Source organism: Erinaceus europaeus, chromosome 1 (assembly GCF_950295315.1).
Source record: "Erinaceus europaeus chromosome 1, mEriEur2.1, whole genome shotgun sequence".
NCBI lineage: Eukaryota > Metazoa > Chordata > Mammalia > Eulipotyphla > Erinaceidae > Erinaceus > Erinaceus europaeus.
In genome coordinates this window covers 202,957,371-202,981,133 of record NC_080162.1, presented here as the reverse complement: position 1 = coordinate 202,981,133, position 23,763 = coordinate 202,957,371, and the positions used below count along the sequence as shown (strand labels likewise).

General features: G+C 45.5%; 1 protein-coding gene across 1 annotated transcript in view; it reads right to left on the bottom strand.

The window, feature by feature from the left end:
- Nucleotides 1-17,294: 17,294 nt before the first annotated feature.
- Nucleotides 17,295-23,763, bottom strand: part of DNAAF11 (dynein axonemal assembly factor 11) — a 129,753-nt gene continuing 123,284 nt past the window's right edge. Inside the window, exons 11-12 of the mRNA XM_060201236.1 lie at nucleotides 23,426-23,511; nucleotides 17,295-17,696 (exon numbers count right to left, since the gene is read on the bottom strand). Of these exons, the coding sequence (XP_060057219.1) occupies nucleotides 17,528-17,696; nucleotides 23,426-23,511 (255 nt within the window). The 3' untranslated portion in view covers nucleotides 17,295-17,527. The remainder of the gene's footprint in view (nucleotides 17,697-23,425; nucleotides 23,512-23,763) is intronic.

Genomic DNA, 23,763 nt, shown 5'->3' with positions numbered 1-23,763 from the left:
AGCACCCAGCTAAGTGCACATAGTACGATGTATAAGGACCCACAAAAGGATCCAGGTTGGAGCTCCTGGCTCCCCATCTGCAGTGGGGAGCACTTCAAAAACAGTGAAGCAGGTCTGCAGGTGTCTATTTTTCTCTCCCTCTCTCTATCTTCCCAATCTCTCTCAATTTCTCTCTGTCCTATCCAATAAAATGGAAAAAATGGCCTCCAGAGGCAGTGGATTCATAGTGGTGGCACTGAGCTCAGACAAGAACTCTGGAGGCAAAAAAAAAAAAACAGGAAACAACACACTATTCATTTACAGAGAGAAACAGTGACCATTTTTGAAACCAGAGACTGGGACACACATCTTGACATGATATGACTTGTAAATGCAGTTTCTGAAACCTCTCAACATTAAATTTAAAAGTTTCCAAAACTATTAGTGCATTCAACTATTTGTAGGAAGTAACATTCCTACATATAGGAATGTATAGGTCCGAATATGGGTTTGAGGGCCAGGAATATTCAGATCACTGAAAAATCACTGTTACTGACATCTAGTTTTCTATTTTATTGCATAGGACAGAGAGAAATTGAGAGGAGAGGGAGAAGTAGGGAGGGAGAGAAAAAGATAGACACCTGCACCCTTGGTTCTGAATTTCTGAGACCCCATAGTCTTCAGAGTCTCCTAAGAGTCAATACGGGGGCACAGTGGTGGGGAACCCTGTGGATCACACACATCACCAAGTGCAAGGACCTTGGTTCAAGCCCCTGGGTTGCTTGAGCATATCCAGTTCTGGGACTGAGTTTTCCACTCTGCCGCCTCCCTGTCTGCTCAGCTGTGTATTTTTTTTATCAGTTTTATTAATTTCTCCTTCATATTTACATATTAATTCCATTGAGTTTATCTTTGTGCTGGGAAGTACAGATAGCTATTTTCTCCTCCACTTTATCTTCTAAAAAAATTAACTCTCACACATTGTGATACTACTTACCTCATATACCATGATCCAGGGATATATTCTCCTTTGTAACATTGAATTGTTAATTCTCTTATTGAAATCACACTATATTGTCAGGTATGCACTTATTGTTACAAATTAAGGGGACACTTTTTATTTGTAATGAGCTGAATCTGAAATTCATTTTGGCTTTTACTTTAAAAAGTGACTCAGCAGGCTGGGAGTATGGATTGACCTGTCAAAACCCATGTTCAGTGGGGAAGCAATTACAGAAGCCGACCTCCACCTTCTGCATTGCTGGCACTCCCATGGAGGGGATCCAGCCACGGGGCAGGCCACTGATCCCCCCTCACCGGCTTTCAGGGCCCAGCAATTCAGACAGGAGGACTCGGGGAGTATTTTGGTACAAATACTCATTTTATTTGGGTATGTGTACAGGTTTATAGAGAGAGTTAAACAAAGAATATTTTTTCAAATATGTCAGAGATTACAGGTTTCTTAAAGGTCAGCTTGCCTCTATGGTAGGGGGCTGGTATGACAAGAATTGATGAGATACATAAACGTTAAGACAATTAGTCTCCATGATGCAGGCACCTTAGTTATCCAAAGGCCTTTGAGAGAAACATAGGGGTTAAACCAGTAAGGTGAGGTAGAGAAAAGAAAAACAAAGCTTGATGTGAATCATAGATATCAAAGGACACAAGGAAATAAGATTTTAGGGCTTTTCACTGTCTGGTGTTAGGGGTGTATGATAGAGTGTGTTCTCCTTTGTGATCAAAAGGTGAAGTGGATGTGTGAACTTTGAGTGAACCCTAAAGCAGGCAGCCATTTGGCCTGCTGCTAGCAGGGAGAAACTAAGTGTGAGAGGCCTGCAGGCTTTCTGTGATCTTGAGAGATTAAGAATGATAAACTGAGTCTGGGAGAATTTTCCCTCTTGGCTCATCTCTAAGGAGAGAGGCTAACAAGTGGGGTGTCTTTCCAGACCTCCATTCAAGGATGGGAGAGTTTCCCTAAGCTCTACCAAGCTTTCACATAGTCCTACACTGCATCTGACAATGACCTTGAGTCCATACTCCCAGAGGGATAAAGAATAGGAAAGCTATCCGGGGAGGGGATGGGATACAGAGTTCTGGTGGTGGGAATTGTGTGGAATTTTACCCCTCTTATCCTATGGGTTTTGTCAGTGTCTCCTTTTCATAGATAAAAATAAAAATAAAAGTGTCTCAACTATTTACTGGCAGACCTCCTAAATTATGCTATGTTTGAAAGTAGGTAAATGGGGAGTCAGGTGGTAGTACAGTGGGTTAAGTGCACGTGGCACAAAGCACAAGGACCGGCATAAGGATCCCAGTTCAAGCCCCCGGCTCCCCACCTGCATGGGGTTTGCTGGTGTCTATCTTTCTCTTCCCCTCTCTGTCTTCCCCTCCTCTCTCCATTTCTCTCTGTCCTGTCCAACAACAACAGCAATAGCAACAACAATAAACACTAGTGGAAACAAAATGGAATAAATAAATAAATATTTTAAAAAGTAGGTAAACATATTTATTAGCTCTTAAGAGTCTGACTTCCCTTTAGTAATTCATCTCTCCCTTCATTCACACAGGACGGCATGTACAGCTCTTAGTCCTTCCTCTGGTTTTTAATACATTGACCTCCAGACAAATGCAATCGGTTCCTCCGGCAACAAAAGTGAGTCTATTTGCAAGTAGACAACAGGAAAGAGTATAGACTGAAAAATGTTTTCATGAGACCCCCCCCCATGCACTTCCTGGAATCTTAAGTTAATGGCTCCCAATATGATCTTTGGAGGTCTCCTTGAGGCTTCTGGAAAGGGAAATGGTATTACCTGCTGGGTGTTGGGAAATTGTGAGGATGTGGTAGAGCCTGGCAGGGCTTGACCTGCAGAGTGTGTCTATCCTGTCAGTCTCTTTCTCTCTACCGAGAAGTTGAGCAAGGAGGGACAGGAGTAACTCCAAAGGTTTGCCCCATCTTATCAGACTCCCTGCCTCACAAAGCACCCTGCATTCCTGATACTATGGTCTGCTCCCTTATTATCTACATAATTATTGTTTTGCCTGAAAGATCCCCACCCATTCCATTCCTTTGATCTATCTTCTTTCTAAGCTCAAGACCCTCCCTGCAGGGTAGTATTATTAATCCTACCAGTTAAAAACCTCACAACAGTTGCTAAGGAAGTTCCTACCTTTCCAGCCCCTGTTGTCTTTCTCCACCCCTTTCCTAGCCATTTCCATTTCCGACTTGTCACTTCCAGGTCAGACCTTTAAAATCCTTGCCTCTCTGATCAATAAAGAAGTGAATTGCCTCACCACCACGAGAGTTTGTTCCTGAGTCATCTCTCTTGAGTCGCTGAGTGAGTAGCAGCCCAGGCTGGCTCTGGTTGTGTTCTCTCCAACCCAGAGAGGACGCGCCCAGAAAGAGGCACCCCCACACTAGCCTGGCAGCCGGGGACAGGCAAGGCATGCTGGGTGCTCTAGTTTCCTGACTGCACAATGTAGAGACACTTACAGTGGTGGCTTTCTAGCCTTTACTAGGATTTCTGTATATTCATGTTTGCAACCAGGATTGAAACCTTTCTTAAATATATTTTGAAGTCTTGGGTTAATCCTAGGTATTTTATAACTTTTGTTTCCAAAATGGCAATTGTGTTTGTAAATAACGGTTTGTATTCTGCTAACGTGTGTGATTTAATAATCCTTATGCAGATAGATACAGTTAACTATGCAAAGCTTTGGTGCTATGAGTGTCTTTCTGTCTTTGTGTGTGTCTCCTACCTGAAAACATCAGCTTGAGTCAATAGAGTTCCATGACTAAAAACACACATACATAAAAACAGCAAAGCTTTTCTCCATGTAACCATGAGCAAAGACTGGGTTCGAACCCCGATTGAGTACCCACCCGCAGGTAGGAGGCTTTTTTCTTTCTGTCTTTCTCCTCTATCTCTAATTCTCTCTCTATGTCAGAGAGAAGAAATGGCCACTGGGAGCAGAAATAAAGGGCAAAAGTGTCCCTGTTGTGTTAGTCTATATTTCTGATGCACAGAAATCATAATGATAAAAAAAAAATGTTGCACATCATTGACTATGAAACAGTAGCCATGACAGGATTCTAAGTTTCTCCCTTTGGCGGTGCTGGTGAACTGAGTCATTCACGCAGAGCTGTGTGTGAGGGGGTGCCCTTGGGTCACTGTGTCCACTGACTTTCTGACAGGCAGGGCCATGCAGCAATGGATGTTTTACACATCACAGATGATGAAAGGTAATGGGAATATGGAACTTGCATGCTGGGTGTGGTGTGGAGCTATACATTGTAATCTTACAATCTTGTAACAAACTGTTAAGAATGATATTTTTAAAAAGTTTTTTGAAGCTAGCCCAGCAATTGATGTCATTGTTGTTAGACAGGACAGAGAGAAATGGAGAGAGGAGGGGAAGACAGAGAGAGGGAGAGAAAGATAGACACCTGCAGACCTGCTTCACCGCTTGTGAAGCGACTCTTCTGCAGGTGGGGAGCCGGGGGCTCGGACCCGCTATTTTTACTTTTTATACTATACATTGTTTTTTATTAGAAACATTTTAAGGAGGGTGAGAAGATAGCATAATAATTATGCTAAGAGACTTTCATTCCTGAGGCACTGTAAAAAATTAAAGGAAGGAATAAAGGAAGGGGAGAGAGGGTGAGGGAGAGAAAGGGGAAAGAAAGAAAGCAAGTGGTTTGGGAGGTGGTGCAGTGGATAAAGCATTGGACTCTGAAGCATGGGGTCCCAAGTTCAGTCCTTAGCAATGCATATACCAGAGCTGGTTCTCTTTCTCTCTCCTAACTCTTTCAATAATAAATAAATAAAATCTTTAAAAAGAAAGGAGAAAGAACGAGATAAATATTTTAGGAACTGAGAGATAGCTCACTTAGTAGAGCACAGTCTTTAACCATATTCAAGGACCTAGGTCTGCACTGCAGATCACCAAGTGGAAGCACTATGGAAAGGAGAAGCTTCAAGAGATAAGCAGTAGAGCTATGGCCTCTCTGTCTTTCTCCCTCCCTCTCTGTCTCCCAACCTTTATCCAAAGGGGAAAAAATAGTCTAGCAGGAGTGGTAGAATGCAAGTAAAAAGTCCCAGTGATAATCTGGGCAGCAGAAACCTATCTCAGATGTGGAAATGTATATTTGTGACAACAGCATTCCTATAAATCATTATTTCCCCAGTAAGGTTGGATATTGTCATTGGAAAAAAATATTTAGGGGGGCCGGGTGGTGGCACACCTGGTTGATACACTTGTTACAATGCGCAAGGACCCAGGTTCAAGCCCCTGGTCCCCACCTGCAGGGGGAAAGCTTTGTGAGTGGTGAAGCAACACTGCAGGTGTCTCTCTGTTTCTCTCTCTCTCTATCTCCCTCTTCCCACTTGATTTCTGGCTGTCTCTATCCAGTAAATAAATAAAGATAATTAAAATTTTAATTAAAAATATTTATTAAATTTTAATTAAATAATAATTATTAATTTTAACCAGAGCTCTGGCTTATGGTTGTGTGGAGGATTGAACCTGAGATTTTAGAGCCTCAGGCATGAGAGTTTCTTTGTGTAACCATTATGCTATCTCCCATACCCATGAAATAAATTTTTTCTATGTATTAGGAATATGTAAAATTGTATACCTGGAACAACTGTCTTGTGAAACATTGTCCAATAAAAAATTTTAAGTGAAAAAGAGTTGTTATTAGTGATTGACAAAATTATATGTCAACAGGGGTATAACTCCACACCACCGAGTTCTGGATGCCAAGTCCCTCCATTGCAATCCATTATGGTTCTCCCAAGGTTGCAGACATGGGTTAACTGTCCTCTCTACAACTATTTATCTACATTTGTACATAATTGCTCCCTTTTTCTTCCAGGTCCAATCCTCTCTTTCCCTCCAAGCCACACATACCCCTATTACTGCATCCAAATACCTCTCCCCTTTTTTGTCTTCTGGGACCCTCTTATTCTATTTCTCCTATTACTTCTCCCCTACTAGGAGTATGGATCACAGTTGTCTTTGGGGTGCGCAAGGTGGGAGTTCTGACTTCTGTAATTGCTTCTCCACTGGATTTGGGTGTTGGCAGGTCAATCCACACCCATAGGCTGTTTCTATCTTCCCCTAGTGGGGTAGGGTTCTGGAGGTGAGTTTCCAGGACACATTGGTGAGGTTGTCTGCCCAGAGAAGTCAGGGTGGGGTCATGGCAGCATTTGCAACTTGGTGTCTGGAAGGTGGCAGCACATAAAGTGAGACACAAATGTTAATGAACAGGAACCAAAACAAAGGAACAGAGCAGATGAGATTAAGAATCTTGGGCTGGAAGAAAGCTTAGAAGTCCATTTTAGATATGTTTCTAGAGGCCCATGACCGTGATACTTTCTGCTTGAGTTTGATAGCTAAAATGAAGTTGGGTAAAGACATTGTCTGAGAAGATGGTGTCAAAGTAGAGAAAAGGTCTAGAGAGTTGGATTAGGGAAGAGAGTATCTCTCATTCTTGAAAATATTCTGTGGATAGAATTAAATATTTACCTCCATCTACCTGCTCCAGGGCATATATATATTTAGCACAAGAGACTGTGTAACTTCTACATCCTTATTGGTTTGTGTTCACAGCTCCTGGTCAAGGTTGGGAACAGTGCCAGTTACACTCATTTCAGAGCCAATCTTCCTCAAATGGCAGGACAAGATACCCCAGCTTCCCTTCGGAGATTGGGACAGCCCCTACCACAGCTGCTCTGTGGTGAGGGCAAGGTCCTGAGAGGGTTCACAAGAGGGCTTATGATGACATTCCTGATAGAAGTGATCAGTGGGTGTACAAAGAGGGATCCATTAGAGGTCTAGACCCATCATATTTGTGAGGGAATACAGAGATTCCCTGCCTAGGGCTCCAGATGGTGAGGTGGTGTGATATTGACCAAAAAGGTCATTATTAAGTGAGCCTGTATCTTACCCTTATCCTATGTTTGTAGTCTTCTCTTTACTGTATATGTAGTCTTACCTGATGACCTTAGACTTTCTCCCAGTTGTTTAAGCACTGAGTGTCATTTTTCAGCCCCAAAATAATTATCTAGGGGGAGAATCTGTCTTCTTTGGGCCTTTCTGTTATATTGCTAAGCTAATTTTGTCTAAGTCTAATTGATTAGAGAATTTATGGTGCCTTCTTTAGACACTACAACTAGGATTCCAGGTTTCTTAGGTCTAATTCTAATCATCGAGGACTATTGAATACTATTTCTTTGAGTAATAGAATTGTCCCTAACTTAAGGCTGCATGTACACCTGTACCCAGTACCCTAAACGCTACCCCATACCTAGTATCTGTGACTTTGTTAGATGATGCGCCATCTAACACGGATGTAGGTAGTCCCATGTGTTAGGAAAGATCTCACCAGGTTTGAAGAGTCATGAGGTTGACATCTCAGGCTCCATATCTCTGGCTACAGTCCACAGTAAGAATTCAATAGAAGCATAATGTGGGATGGCACCACTAGTAGCGATTTGGTTGAGGTCACCATAGGTGGTATGGCTGTAAGGAATCAGAGAGAAGAACTATCGAGAAGTGTGGGCATTGTCCTAGAGGTTCCAGGACCAGGAGAAATGAGGATATTGAAGAGAATGCAAGAGGTTTCTTGTAGTCTTAGAAAGAGCTTATGTAGCAGTAATCCTGGGGAGTTGGGGGCAGTAGTGCAGCAGGTTAAGCGCAGGTGATGCAAAGCACAAAGGCCAGCATAAGGATCCTGGTTCGAGCCCCCGGCTCCCCACCTGCAGGGGGGTCGCTTTACAGGCGGTGAAGCAGGTCTGCAGGTGACTATCTTTCTCTTCCCCTCTCTGTCTTCCCCTCCTCTCTCCATTTCTCTCTGTCCTATCCAACAATAACAACATCATCAACAACAATAATAACTACAACAATAAAACAACAAAAGCAACAAAAAAGGGAATATACTAGACCTCTCTGTGCTTTGTGCCCTTTAGTGATGTCTAATCATCTTTGTATTTTAGATACTGACAGGGCCAAATGGTCTTGATCTGTCTGGCCTAAAATTGTAGTTGACTTAGATGTTTAAAACACTATATACACACAAATATTTTCAGAGCTCCTTAAACAGTTTAAGCCCAGTGTCAGAGTTGGATCATCTTACAAATCTGAGGTATTGAGTACTTAGGCTAAAGCACATGCTTGTACTTAGAGTTACGGGCTAGGCAGTCAGAGAACTGGAAGTATGACACCTCTTTCCCCTCTGACATGCCACACTAATAGTGATTCACGAGAATTTAAATCAGGAGGATCATAATTTCACCTTTTCCACCACCGAAAGTTGGTGCCCGCCCCCACCCCCCTAGGTAACCGCTGTAGTTTTCCACAGTCTAAATATGAGTGGCATTTAGTTTGTTTGCCTCAAGTATGTGTGTTCAGTTCTCTAAATTCCACATATGAGTGAAACCATCCTGTGGCTTTCCTTTACCTCCTTGTTACTCCACTAAGCATAATATTCTCGAGTTCCATCCATTTTATCTCAAAGAATGTAAACTCATCTTTTTTTTTTTTCTTCTGTTTTGCTGAGTACTACTCCATTGACTATATGTCACATAACTTTTTTTATCCAGTCATCTGTCAAAGGCATTTTGATTGATTGGGAATTTTGCCTATTATGAATAGTAATTGCAGCTATGGGCATGGGGGTACATATATTCCTTTGAATTAGACTGCAAAATATACTTAAGTCAATAAACAAGATCAGATGTGTTTAGGGTGATATGGCATTGGGCATGGTTATGTGCTTAGAGAAGCCAGGAGATTGTTTTTGAAGTCAAATGCACAGAATTTATTTACCAATTCAACACTGGATGTTAAAAGCACGGATGATGTTTTCTTGTCTGGGTAAATGGAAAAGATATCAGAAAACAAGTCAGAACATAAAAGAGTAAGACCCAGAATAGAGTGCAGGGGAAGGAAAAAAGCAAAGCACACAATGAACTCAACACTGCACTGGGAGAGTGAGAAGAAGGGCCAGGCAGTGGCGCACCTGGTTAAGCACTCAATTACAGTGCACAAGGACCCGGGTTCAAGCCCCTGGTCCCCACCTGCAGGGGGAAACCTCAAGAGTGGTGAACCAGGGCTGCAAGATGCCTTGTTGTTTCTCTCTCCCTCTTTCTTTCTCCCTCCCCTCTTGATTTCTCTCTGTCTCTAATAACAAATAAATTAAAAGAAAAAATATTTAAAAAAGAGAGAGTGAGCAGAACTGTGTGACTTGACATGGAGACTTAGGAGTCATGGAAATGGGCCCAAGTGCCCAGGGTGAGAGTGTCTGCAGACAAGAGGACCAGACCAACAGCCTCACACTGGGTAGCCCAACCCCAGTCTTGTGTGATGACTGGAAAAAGACAAGAACTGGAGAGAGGGCTTTCAGAGCAGAACTTTTTATTTTTATTTTATTTATTTATTTATTTTTGCCTCCAGATTTATTGCTGGGGCTCCGGCGCCTGCACTACGAATCCACTACTCCTGGAGGCCATTTTCCCCCCATTGGACAGGACAAAGAGAAATTGGTAGAGGAGGGGGAGTTAGAGAGGAGGAGGAGGGAAAGATAAGACAGCTGCAGACCTGCTTCACCGCTGCATAGGAAGAGCAACCCCTCCCCTGCAGGTGGGGAGCCGGGGGCTCGAACCAGGATCCTTGCATGGATTCTTACACTTTGCACTATGTGTGCTTAACCCGCTGCGCCACTGCCCGGCCCCCAGGGGAGAATTTTTCACGGCACCTGATGTGACCTTCTGCACTGAGTAGGAGGCGCTCATGACACAGTTGTGAGTAAAGAGCCCTATCGGGAGACAGACTGAAGCTCGTCTCTGACACAGGCAGAGCCCCAGAGCCCAGGAGAGAAGCCAGCATTAGGGAGTCAACATCTAAAAGAACAGCTCGAGTCTGCTCTACAAGAGTGGCAGACACATGGGCCTGACATGCATCGACTGGAGACGAGATCGCACTTGCCATCCAAACGTGTCAGGCAAGCTGTGACGGACTGCCAACAGTGACAGACACACGCTGCGTGTTGCAGCCCCAGCTGTCAAGCAGGGACAGTCTGCCCAGGAGCAGGAAGGAGCAGGCTTCCACCGGCACCCTGCAAACTGGAGCGGCTCTCCTGCCTCCCCTAGAGCTGGAGGTCTGTGGTCTCCACTGGGTGCGGGAAGAGAGGTCCTACCTCTTGGTTTGTCATCGCTGGGAGCAGGGTGCTGAGACAGGGACAGCAGTGCTGGGGGCAGGAGGACACAACAGGTCATCAGACTGCTTAACAAAAGCCCCAAGTAAAGAGCAGGAGTGAAACTTGTTAGGATTGGAGGGTGATCAGTTGTGGGACAGCAGGTGACATCACACCGAGAGAAAGAGAGAAAGAGGGAGATGGAAAGAGATCTCTCCCTGGAGACAAGCAAGATGCAAGGGTCTCCTCTGCCCCTGAAGGAGTTAATACAGGGAAAACCAGGAGGCTTCAAAATAGGAAATGAGGGGAGTCGGGCGGTAGTGCAGCCGGTTAAGTGCACATGGCGCAAAGTGCAAGGACCGGCATAAGGATCCCGGTTCGAGCCCCCGGCTCCCCACCTGCAGGGGAGTCACTTCACAGGCGGTGAAACAGGTCTGCAGGTGTCTATCTTTCTCTCCCCCCTCTCTGTCTTCCCCTCCTCTCTCCATTTCTCTCTGTCCTATCCAACAACATGACATCAGTAACAACAATAACTATAGCAACAATAAAAAACAAGGGTAGCAAAAAGGGAACATAAATAAAAAATAAAATTTTAAATAGGAAATGAGAAGAGAGTGAAAGAGAGGGTGGAGGGGCCATGTGGTGGTGCACCTGGTTGAGCACACATGTGACATGTGACTGGGTTCATGCCCCGGCCCCCACCTGCAGGGGGAAAGGCTTCACGAGTGGTAAAGCAGGGCTGCAGGTGTCTCTCTCTCTCTCTCTCTCTCTCTCTCTCTCTATGTCTCCCCTTTCCCTCTTGATTTCTGGCTGTCTCTGTCCAATCAATCAATAAAGATAATCAAAAGCTTGTGTGTGAGGCAGTGACCCATAATGCTGAGAGAATCTGGAAAGAGCAGCCTTGACACTGGCTTCTGGAGTCACGAGTTATTATTAGCACCCAGGTCATGTTGAATGTTCATCTGCAGGTGCTATCAAAACAGTGTATTTTTGTCTCGTTAGCCTTTCTTCAACTTAAGTGATTCTCTCAGCTCCCTAAGTGAATATTTGAGCAGACCCTCTGGTGTTTTTCCCTCATTCTTGAGTAAGAGAAGGTTCCCAGTCATTTGTGTCACATGCCCAATCTGCGTTCAGTGATGAGATTGTCCCTGATAATAGTCAGAAGAGCCTCTGAGTTATTTTTTTTCCCAACTCCTCTTCCTCTCCTGCCGCCTTCTCCCTGCTTCACTTCATATTCCATGGCTGGAGGAGTGGAGCAGGGTGGGGGTACAGGTTGCCTTCTCTCTCCACTGCAGCACACTGATGCTCTAGCCCCAAGCTGGAGTGGAGTGGATGAGGATGGAGGAGGGAAGATAGACCGTGGGGGTGGAGTGGGGGTGTGCCTGTGCTGGTAGCTTCTGTTGCCCCTCTTTACCACACTGAACTTGACCTCTACTAGTCTCACTTAGAGGCCCCATTTCTCCTGGCTTCCAGTTGTGACTGGCTGATGGTAAGCTCCAGCCAGGGACCCATGGGGTGGAGAGCAAGGTCGCAGTGTTTATTCTCAGCTCCTGCCTGTGGCCTGGGACCTTAGAAAGGAAAATGCTCCAGATCACTGTCAGCTGTCCACTGCTTTCCTGTATCTCTCTGGGTTTTCCTGAACTCTCTCTCCTTTGATCCTTCCAAGTTCAAATGCTGAAGACTTAGACTGGCACAGACACAGTTACATTCACATGGCTTCATGTCTTGTGGTCCTGAAGGAGGGGGGAAGTGGATATTTCTTCTTCATCTTCTTGAAATTCTTGCAAAGGCCTCTCAGCACTTACTTCTTAGCTTTTCTCCTCTGGCCCCCACCCCACCCCGATGCTGGCCACTTCTCTCCTGCAGGACATCTGCTGGCATGGAAGTCCAAATGGACAGCCCACAAAACCACCAAGGCTGTCATTTCCTGACTCATTTACATCTGGTTCTTAGGAAATGCTCAGGGCCCAGGCAGTAGTGCACTGTGTTAAGTGTACATAGTACGAAGTGCAAGGATCCTGGTTCAAGCCCCTGGCTCCCTACCTGCAGGAGGGTTGCTTCACCGCCTGTGTCTGCAGGTGTCTATATTTCACTCTTCCTCTCTAACTTTCCCTCCTCTCTCCATTCCTCTCTGTCCTATCCAAAAAATCAGAAAAAGAAAGGGAGAAAGAAAGAAATGGCCACCAGAAGCAGTAGATTTGTAGTGCAGGCAGCAAGCCTCAAGGATTAATCTGGAGGCAAGAAAAGAAAAGAAGAAAAAAGAAAGAAAGACAATCTCATCGCCTCACCCTTTCCCACTTTGGGGGAGGATAATGCAGCTTCTCAGGTTGTTTTGCTTTTTGTCTTCTGCCAGAGGCACTGCTCAGCTCTGGCCTATAGTGGTGCTAGGAACCGAACCTGGGACCTCAGAACTTCAGGCATAAAAGAAAACAAACAGACTAAACCTTTGTTCACCACTGTTAGGCTCGCTCCCTACCTACCTTACAATTTCCCAGGGTTTTTTTTTTTTTTTTTTGGATTATGATTATCTTTCAACCAAGCACTGCTATGACTTGGCTTTATATTATCACTTCCACACCTCCTCCCAGCACACTCGACTTTTGTAGTCTGTCCCACTCACCCTGGTTTAGTGAGTGGTCCTGAAAACGCATGCTGCCGCCACAGGGCCTCTGCACTGGCTGCCTCAGGCGTCCACGTGGCTGATCGTCTCCCAGCTGAGGAAGGATCCTGGGTAACTCTTCCTACTAGCTTTCTGCAAAGGTCAGTGTTGTGGTGTAGGGGTTAGGGCAGCACGTGGAATGGACTATGCTCTGTAAGAAAAGAACCTCCAGACTGGCCAGTGATAGTTCCTGGGGACTCAAAATGACACTGCAACCCTCGGCCAGATGGGCGGTAGTCTTTGCTTCCAGTGGGAGAGATCAGAACTCGTTTCTTGAAAATAGTTCGGTTCGGTTCAGTTCATTTCTTTTTTTTCTTCTTAAGTATTTATTTCATTTTTGTTGCCCTTGTTGTTTTTATTGTTGTTGTAGTTATTGTTGTTGATGTCGTTGTTGTTGGATAGGCCAGAGAGAAATGGAGAGAGGAAGAGAAGATACAGAGGGGGAGAGAAAGATAGACATCTGCAGACCTGCTTCACCGCCCGTGAAGCTACTCTCGAGCAGGTGGGGAACCGGAGGCTCAAACTCAGATCCTTACGCCGGTCCTTGTGCTTTGCGCCATGTGCGTTTAACCCGCTGCGCTATTGCCTGACTCCCAGTTCCTTTCACTTCTATTGCCTTTAAATTCTGGTTGAAAACTTACTCCGTATCTGAACCATTTGATTTGCTGCTCAAACGGCACTCGTTGATGTTGTAAGCCTTCCGCCTGGGCAGTTCACCAAAAGCCTGTAGGTACATTAACTGTTTTCCAAGTTACCCCAGACGGCAGTTCTGGAGACTCCTCCTCTCCCTACAGAGGGTCTCACTTCTCCCCAGCATGGAAGACTGTTTTCCTATTTCCCATTGCCCCTCATTGTGTGAGCTCTGCCTTCAAGGCCTGTTGAGTTTCTGTAAAGATCTCACAGCAGGAACACTGGTCAGATGTCTCCAAGAGAAACCTTACCAAGTGGGGGGCAGAGGCAAAGCATCAGCTGCGGTGCTTTTGTGATCTTCTGAATGCCTGGGAGGGACGACCGCTTTCTCTGGGTGCAGAGTCCAGCCACTAACTCGATGGGACAGAGGTAGCCAGGCTTGGCTGTTTCCGCCCGACATGTCCATCTGCTCCAGATAATCTTGGGGAGGCCTCCTGGTCGGGCTGGCTGCTATTTTCTCAACACTGTACTGCCGGCATGTCTCCTACGAGTCGGTCCTCTATCACTTCCCTCCTTAGTTTCTGTATCTAAAGTCTCAATTCCCTTTCTTTTTCTTTATCTTTTTTTTTTTTTTTTGATAGAACAGAGTGAAATTGAGATGGAAAGGGGGTGGAGAGAGGAAGAGACAGAGACATCAATAGTTGTACTTCTCCATTCCTGAAGCTTTCTCCCTGCAGGTGGGGGCTGGTGGGGGTTGAACCTGGGTCCTTGTGCACTGTACCGTGTGCTCTCAACCACATGTGCCACCACCCGGCCCAAGTGTTCCCTTTCTACTATTGCACTGTCCTCTGTCTCTTCCACAGGCATTCCCCCCACTCGATTTCTGGCACTTTTCTCTTCTGGGGTCTGCATTCAGAAGGATTCAAACTGGTGCAAATCTCTTCACAGTCCTTATGAATTCCACATGCTCCCTTGCCCCAGAAACTACCATCTGTCTTTGATTTCAGTTCTGAGACCATTCTTTTAATATTATTTGTTTACTGGATAGAGGCAACCAGAAAGCAAGAGGAAGGGGGAGACAGAGAGGAAGATAGACAGACACCTGCAGCCCTGCTTCATCACTTTTGAAGCTTTCCTCCTGCAGGTAGGGTTTGGAAGCTTGAACCTGGGTCCTTACGCATTGTAATATGTGCGCTCAACCAGGTGTGCCACCACCCTGTACCTCTGGGAACCTTCTATTCCCTTGTATCCAATTATATTCTGGTTGTCATTGTTCCACAACTAAGTAACCCTCGGTTGAATGGACTTAGTCATTTTCAGTGTTTGCTCATGGTATTTTAGGTCAGCTTTCACCTGAGAACCAGCCAGGCAGTTTGCACTGGGGAGTTCTCACACATCTGCAGCCAGATGTTGGTCAGGACTAGACAGCAGAGATGATGTGCTCATGTCCAGAAGTTCACCTTATGAACTGGGAGTTGCAAGAACTATCAGCCAGGGAGTCCGTCCATCCACACATGGCGTCTCCAGCACCACAGCTCCTGGGTAGCAGGACTTCTCCTGTGGCAGCTGGATTCCCCACGTATGTTCCAAGAGTCATGTGGGAATCAGATGGCCTTTCTGGTTTCAGCCTTAATAATAGCTGAGAAGCAGCACTGTCTTATCCTTCTACTGGTTAGAAGCAAGTTACTAACATCGAGATTCAAGGTGAGGAACTGCACCTTTTGAGAGGCAGATGAGTATCTAATAAATTTGCAGAAGTGTGTTCAGAAACCCACATGTCACCAGCATGACAACAGAAAACCACACTGAGCCCTGTACAAAGCCCCAAACCCCAGAAGATGGACTACATGTCCCCTGGCAGGTGGATGGCCCTGGAACAGTTCCATCATGGAAAGAAGCTGGTACTCATGGGAATGTATATTTATTTTAACTGGGAACCTGCCTTCCTTCCCTATGATGATTCTGCCAGAGCCATCTGCAGACTTCCATGATGAATGTCTTGTTTACAGCCATTGTACGTCACAGAACATCTTCTATGACCAATGATCTTTTTTTTTACAGTGAATGCAGAGTGCCAGGGCAGTTAGGCATGTGGAGCTCTCTGTATCACCAAGTTCATCATCACCCAGGAGCAGTGGCCTGGTGACAGTCAAGAGTCGACTGTCCTGTCAGCTGAGTGGCAGGCAATACTTTGCTCAGTGCACGGCTCTGCTCTAGCCCTGCTGGGAACACTCAGGTCAGCGGCTGGCACCTGTTCAGAGGAACTTCAGGGAGGCCCCATCTGTGAATGTGCCCCATCACCATTGCCCCCCTTCATGCTGAGTCCTGCTCATAGCTCTATCATCTGGCATGGCCCATGCTCACACCTTAGGTTGCTTTGTTACCACTGGCTCCATGATGAAGTGCAGAGTTTCTACAATTCCACAGTTGCTCAGAAGCAGCTGTTGAGAGTGTGGTTGGGCAAATCTGGCTGAAATGCTAGTCTAGCAGGATCAGAGTAGCCGCGTATTTTCTCTTGACAGTGTCATGTGGAGTATTTAGCTCATAGCCATTTTAGATAGAGGTGTAAATGTTTTTAAGATGAAGTAGGTGAAAAATAGGAGGACAGGAAAGAAGGGGATGAAAAAATAAAGGAGACACTATTGAAGAAACAAGGACAAAATGAGAAGAGAAAGTGCATCTGGCTAAGCACCTAGTTGTCGGGCTAGCGACAGGAGAGAGAGATGACCCAGGAACCAAGCTCGTGGCAACAAGGCAATTCAAATCCTTATTCATCGGAGAGTCAGGTGGTAGCACACCTGGTTAAGCCATGTGGTGCAAACCGCAGTGACCAGCATCAGCCTCCCAGTCTGCCAGTGTGCTTCCCCAGGCTGGAAAATGGAAGAGGCAAGTCGGAAATGGAAGTGGCTTGACAATACCATACATGGTAAGGAAAGGGGTGGAGAAAGGTGAAAGGGGGCTGGGAAAGGTAGGGACTTCCTTAGCAACTGTTGCTAGGGGTTTAACTGGTAGGATTAATAATACCCTGCAGGGAATTAGGGAGGAGACATAGTAAGATAAAGCAGAAGATTGATATGTGGATAATAAAAGGGCGGACCATAGTATCAAGGAATGCAGGGTGGAGCAGGGGGAGGAATGCTGGGCTCCTGGAGGCAGAAAAATGCAGGGTGCTTTGTGAGGCAGGGAGTCTGATAAGACGAGGCAAACCTTGGGGGTTCTCGTGTCCCCTCACTCGACCTCTCAGTAGAGAGAGAGACTGACAGGATAGACGCACCCCTCAGGTCAGACCCCTGCCAAGCTCTACCACATCCTCACAGTTTCCTACACCTAGTAAGATCTGTCTTGAAGGAAAGCCCAGATATGAGAGACATAGTATTATTACTGCTTAACATTTAAAGTCACCTGGGCTTGTTGGGAGTTTTGCAGATAACTACCCAGCCACGCAGAGGTGGGAAATGGTGCCCGTGTGTCAACAACTGTACTGGAAACCATTACAGCCCCAATAAAATGATGAAAAAAATGAAAGAATACATACTCAGAGTCACTTGGGCTCACAGAGTCAGACTGGCCTGGAATGTATATTCAGGACACCTAATTTTCAACTTCATTTTCTTACCATGACACCATGTATGCCCCCAGAGGAAGCAGGCACACCATTGGAGGGATATCACAACACTGCTTAGCATCATTTTAACACACTCTGATTTGCTCTGAAATTGCCACTTTAACTTTTGCGCTTGACCAATTTGCTGGAGTACCGATTTAATAGTCGGTCTTTTAATCTGTGATTTCATCTGTCCACATTCCTTGTGTGATTTATAATCTGTGTAGTTATGTAAGAGGTCTGTGATTTACTGAGCTTTTTTCACTAGCCAACACTCTGTTATACATCAACGATGAGCTACAGCTTATTTCAGGTACACATTTTAATTTTAAACTAGCTTGAGAACATTACTGTACAAAACAGGAGCTAAACACTGAAGTGATAATGAGAGCTGACTCTGTGTTTACCCCCCCAAGAGTGATCTGTGTACATCTCTGCACTGGGCAGCACTGCTGGTGTCTCAGATCAGTGGAGGCACTTCAGGGTTGTCTTCAAAGTCTGGACTTGGTGTAATTTTGGACTTAGATCCAACTCTTCTGGGCGTGTTTTTCTTCTCTTGAACAATGTTAGCCACATCGGGGAAGGAATGCTTGCTAGGATCTACTTCTAACTTCTCAATTGTCTTCTTTCTATAACAAAACAAACAGACAAAGAAAACCTGAAAATACATTTAAAATTAAATTTCAGATAGATTCAACCCCTTAATTTGTGTACTGTGTCTGAAACACAGAAAAAAACAGGAGGTTGTCACTGCTGTCAAATAGCTTCAAAACTACAGAACCAAGATTCTGACCCACTGAGGTCACTAAAGGACTTAAGGGTGGGACTGAAGCACAGGCAGTGGAGCTCAGGGGAGGGGAGGGTGGCTGTGAGGCTCTGCTGACCTAAAACTTTCTGTTTCAAACAACTGAAATGATGTAGCAGGCCATTCGTGGTCAGGGCCCATCATGGAATCATTCTAGACTGATCTTAACTTTCGAATGCAACTAGTCAATTCTCCTGGGGCTGTTCTGCTTCAGACAATTCAACTTGTGGTTTGGCAGGGGTACACTTAGCGTAACCCACCAATTTCCCTTCCCATCAGAACCTGCACTTAATGTTTGGATCCGCTTCTTTCGGCAGCAGCTATCTTGAAACAGCAGAAAGGGGGTTCCGGCCAAGGATTGACATGGCAGCAATCACAGGGAAGTTCCAGCTAATACCCACCGGCTGCTCTCCTGGCAGGGCTCACTCCAGAAGCCAGACACTGGGCCCTTTAAATCTGTACTTATATAAAGTTTCCTCCCTGACTGCAATGATCAACTTATTTTAAAATCAAAGTATCACTCAGTCAATGACTCAACAGAGATGCATAGTGATTGCTCTGTTTCAGTGGCTGTGCCAGACATGCGGCAAAACTTCGACAAGTTTCCTGCTAACATCTAACGGTGGAGTGCAGGGGTCTATCATAAGTTTTTCACATTGTCATGGAATCATCTCGTCTCCGTTTGGGTCTGCTCTCCTGATTAAAATCAACAGCTCTGGAGCAAAAGCTTCTTGTCTTTTTCATCTTGAATCTTCAGCTTAGAGTTTCTTGGAATACATACGTTTGGAATAAAGGAAAAAGGTTTACCATTGTCTAATGAAATAACCTAAGAACTTATCCGTGTCCTGAGGAAAATCATAGTTAGGGGGGGTTGGAAGGTAGTCCATATGGCAGAACACACACCGTGCCTTGCATGAGGACCAGGCTGGAGTCTGGACTCTGGCTATCACCAGGGAACACTGTGTATGTGAGGAAGTTTTACCAACAGTGGAGAAGTGCTAGAATTGGAGGCTAGGAGGTGGTGCACCTGGTTACGTGCACACACTGCAGTGTGCAAGGACCCAGGTACAAGCTCCTGGTCCCCACCTGCAGGGGGAAAGTTTGATGAGTGGTGAAGCAGGGCTGCAGGTGTCTCTCTCTCTTCCTCTCCTTCCTCTCTGAATTTCTCTGTCCCTATCCAATAATAAATAAATATATTAAAAAAAGAGAAGTGCTGTAGTCTCTCTCTCCCTCTCCTTCTTCCTTACCCTCACCCTCTCCCTCTCTCTCTCCCTTTCTCTGGAAGAAAAGAGAATTCCCCAGAAACCATGGAGTCATACAAGTGTGAAGGCTTCCAGCACAAAGTGTTGAAATGGCAAAGCAGGTCCTGCAGTGACTATCTTTCTCTCTCCCTCTCCTCTCTCAATTTCTCTCTGCTCTGGTCAATAAAACAGAAAAAATGGCTGTCAGGACCAGTGTATTCATAGTGCCTGCACCAAGCCCTGTGATAATCTTGAAGGTAAAAAGGAAAATGCTTTTGCAGAAGTTTTCCTTCTTTCTTCTTTCTTTTCCCTTTTATTTTTTTTAAGTTATGAGGTACACAGGAGTGAACCCGGGGCCTTATACATGTTCAGGACAATTGGGCAGTCTTTCTGGTCCAATATTTGATTCTTCACTGTTGAGAGAGAAGAGAAAGAGTTCACAGTTATTTGTTCCTCTCCCTCCAGATACCAAATATCATATCTTATTCCCGGTGAATAAGACCCTGCCCCATTGGCTCATCTCCCTTCACTCCGTCTCCACTACTTGAGAACAGAAGCCCTCCAGCAATGAGAGGGTCTGAAGGTCCTCTTCCTCCTTCCCCAGGTGCCACTGCATCTGCATCTTTTCTCTGAGCTGCTCGGACACACTCACATGTGCAACAATGAGACTACTGTTTGCTTAAAAGAGCCGCCTAGCCGAAGGCTGAGATCATGTGGTTTGCCCAGGACTAAAGAGCAACCTTCAGATACACACACTGTGCGCGGTTGTTCAGTGATCGTTTCTCAGTCGGGGGGGGGGGGGACGGTGACTTCATCTGTTATAGGAGATAGCACCACGAAGACACGTGCTAAGACATCTGTGATTCATAGTGTCAATCACAGTAATGATGGCTTCCCTAGGGTCCGAAAACCAACTCACAGTTTTGACTTCCCATCCCTGGGGAGCCCTGATCCCAAGTCAGATCCAGGCCCTTCTCAAGCGTCCATGCTGCTGGGAATTACCCATCAGGATGCACAACGGTCACAGGAGCCTCGCGTCTTTTTAAATTGCACACATGCTTTAAGTGGGAATCTCCACTCTGGGAAACACAAGAATGGATCTTCAATCTTGACGACAGTAACCTACTTTTCATAAGGGATTGGCTTCTATAGCTGCTGTTCACAGCAAACCCTGTCTTTGAAAAGCTCTACAGAACTTTCACAGTTAACTGTGGCTATCTGGATGCCTGAGTGCTTGGGTTATGCAAGACATAAATATAGCTCCGTGCAGGTATTTTTATAATGGTAATTCTAGCATATACACTTGTATCGCAAAGATAGTTTGCATTTGGTTCAAAATAGACTTTAGCCATCTGGATGGTGAGAGCATGAAATTCATGACAAGTAAAAGGGAAAGTTGAAAGGACTGGGTGGGGGAGGGGGTGCTCATTCTAAGGGAGGCTTGAGATCTCTGTCCCAGATACTTGAAAGGATGTTCCTGCTTACAGGAGCTGGGTTGGGGTCTGATGGAGTCCAGGGGCAGAGCCAGAATTATCGGCTAGCCATCAAAGAGAAGCATTCTCACACCAAGGAATACTGAAGACAGGGTAAAGGCTTTCTCGAAAAGGTGAGGGTCCTGCTGGGGAATCACCTTCGCAAAGGCTTGAAAGGCCCATTGTGACTAGCAGACAGCCAGGGAGGCACACAGCAGGACCCTCTCCTGATCCAAGTGGCTCCTGGGACTTTGCTGTCTGTGAGGTGACACACAGATCTGTGAGGTGAGCAGTAGCACAAGCAGGGCTCTCAGTGGTATTGTCCCAACATGCCATGATTATAAGCCTGGCGGACATTGTAAGCTCTCCCTTCAGCCCCGCCCTTAAAACTGAAGATAAAAATGGTCAGTGTCTATTGTAGCCAAACAAAGCATTGTGAGGAGGGTGGGTAGGAAGGCACTGGTAGGACGGCTGCTTTGGGGACTTGGTGCACCATGGTCAAGGGGAACCTCGCCTGGGGGTGAGAATGTTTCCCAGACACTTATCATGGGGAGATGAGAAATTATACCTGTGCATCAGCAACTCCACTGAAGACCACTACTTCACAGTAAAATGATGAAGACAAAGTGCACATTGGGTAGTAGTGGACTTCCAGTGACCAAACAGCCACTTTCGCTGGTGTTGAAATCACCACTCTTTTTTTTTTTTCTTTTTGCTTGGGCTCCGTGCCTGCACTACAAATCCACTGCTCCTAGAGGCTTTTTTTTTCCTTTTGTTGCCCTTGTTTACTGTTGTCATTGTTGTCATTGTTGTTGGATAGGACAGAGAGAAATCAAGAGAGGAGAAGACAGAGGAGGGGAGAGAAAGACAGACACCTGCAGACTTGCTTCACTGTCTGTGAAGCGTCAGCTCTGCAGGTGGGGAGCCGGGGCTCAACCTAGATTCTCGCGCCAGTCCTTGCGTTTCGCACCACGAGTGCTCAACCTGCTGCGCTACCACCCACCCCTGAAATCACCACCCTCATTATCAGAGGACACTGGTGTTGGGAACATGTGTGAGCCTGATGGAGCTTAGGGAGAACCACCCCCGTCCCTGGATGGAGGTCTGAGAAGATACCCTCTTGGTGAGTCTCTCTCAACCGAGGTGAGCATAAGGGGGGAAACTCAGACTTGGTTCTTTCCTTTTCGACTCTCAGGCCCACAGAAACCCCAGTACTTCCCTCCATTAACCACAGGCCACATGGCCACAGATTCACTTATTCAAAGTCACCTTCTGATCACAGAAGAACACACCTTATCACACACTTCATCACACACCTCAGACCCCAGACAAGAGAAATGCCAAACTATATGGCTCTTTGATATCCATCTTCTCTCTGTTTCACCCTACGGGTTTAACCCCTATGCTTCTCTCAAATACCTTTGGATAATTAAGTTGCTTGCGTCATGGAGAATAACTGTCTTGTATCTCATCAATTCCTGTCATACCAGCCCCCTACCTTAGGGGCATGCTGACTGTTAAGAAACCTGTAATTTCTGACATATTTCAGTAATATTCCCTTCATTTGTTTTTCTATTTAACTCATGTCCACCTTGCTAATAAACGAGTTCTGAGTTCTGAACATGCTGGAGAGCTCCCTGGTGTCTTTTACTTCGTGTCACCCCTGTTGTGAGTGAGAAAGAACCGGTCCATTACCTTTCTCCTGGAGATCACCCTGCCAGAGACCCCGACACACTGAGGTTTGTTTTTTAGAGATCAGAAGTCCAATAAATTGGGAGCCTAAATTTTGGGAACACACATTGATCTTCATTGCTATAATATGTTTTAAGCTTTATATACTCAGATATTTCACTCCAGTACCTTGCAAATGTGCAATTTTACTGCACTTTCTACACACACACACAGACACACACACACACACAGACACACACACACACACACACACACACACACACACACACACACACGGGGGACGTGGCAGGCTGGGTGGTGACACACCTGGTTGAGTGCATATGCTACAATGTACAAGGACCCAGGTTCAAGCCCCCAGTCCCCCCTGCAGGGGGAAAGCTTCACAAGTGGTGAAGCAGGGCTGCAGGTGAATCTCTCACTCTGTTTCTGCCCCTTCCTCTCAGTTTCTGGCTGTCTCTATCTAATAAATAAATAAAGAGGCTTTTAAAAAAGTTTAAAAGAGAGAGACAGCAAAGCAGCATGGCTTCCCCGGATGCTGTGGTCCCATGTGGTGAGAGAGCTTGGCTCTGGGTGGGGTGAATGTCAAGGCATATGTGTCCTGCCATGTAAGTTTCTTTTCAGCTGCATTGCGAGTGTGACGAACTGGAAAATGCACTTACCTTTAGGTTCCTGGTTATTAAACGATTTGTTCTGTTTTATATCTTAGTGCTTTTTCAGCCACCAAGTTGCAGATGCTACCATGATGCCAATCTGACTTCGGTGGACAGACAGATGACCTCACCAATGTGCCCTGGGATCCCATTTCCCCAGACTCCTGCCCAACTAGGGAAAGATAGAAACAGACTGGGGATATGGCTTCACTTGCCAATGACCATTCCAGCAGGGAAGCAATTACAGAAGCCAGACTTTCCACCTTCTGCACCCCATAATGACCCTGGGTCCATGTTCCCAGAGGGATAAAGAATAGGAAAGCTTCCAATGGAGGGGTGGGATGTGGAACTGTGGTGGTGGAAACTGTGTGGAATTGTATCTCTCTTATCCTATGGTCTTGTCGATCAATATTAAATCAATTACAAATAAGTGCACTAAAGCCATCAAACAACAATGAAGAGACTAGCACAGCTAGAGAGAGGCTGGGGTGATTGTACCTTTTGTCTGTTTGCTCTGTGCCACTGGTGGAGGTGATGTTCACATGTCTGGGTATTTGCTGGTTACTTGTGATGAACTCTCCTACCTAAAAGAAAAATAAAACGTATTGTGAGTTTTATAAATATGCATATACATAATACTAAAATGTTTTATTCCATTACCTATTCCACAAAAGGCTTTAATAGAAAGCTTCTAGGTGTGATATAAAAAGTTTATATTACAAATGGTGGATGGTCCCCATAGTCTAGCCAAGGACAAGCTATGTTTTGATTTTTCAAATTCCAAGTTCTGAACATGATGAATTCATTCACTTAACAACGGTTTTCTGAGAATCAGT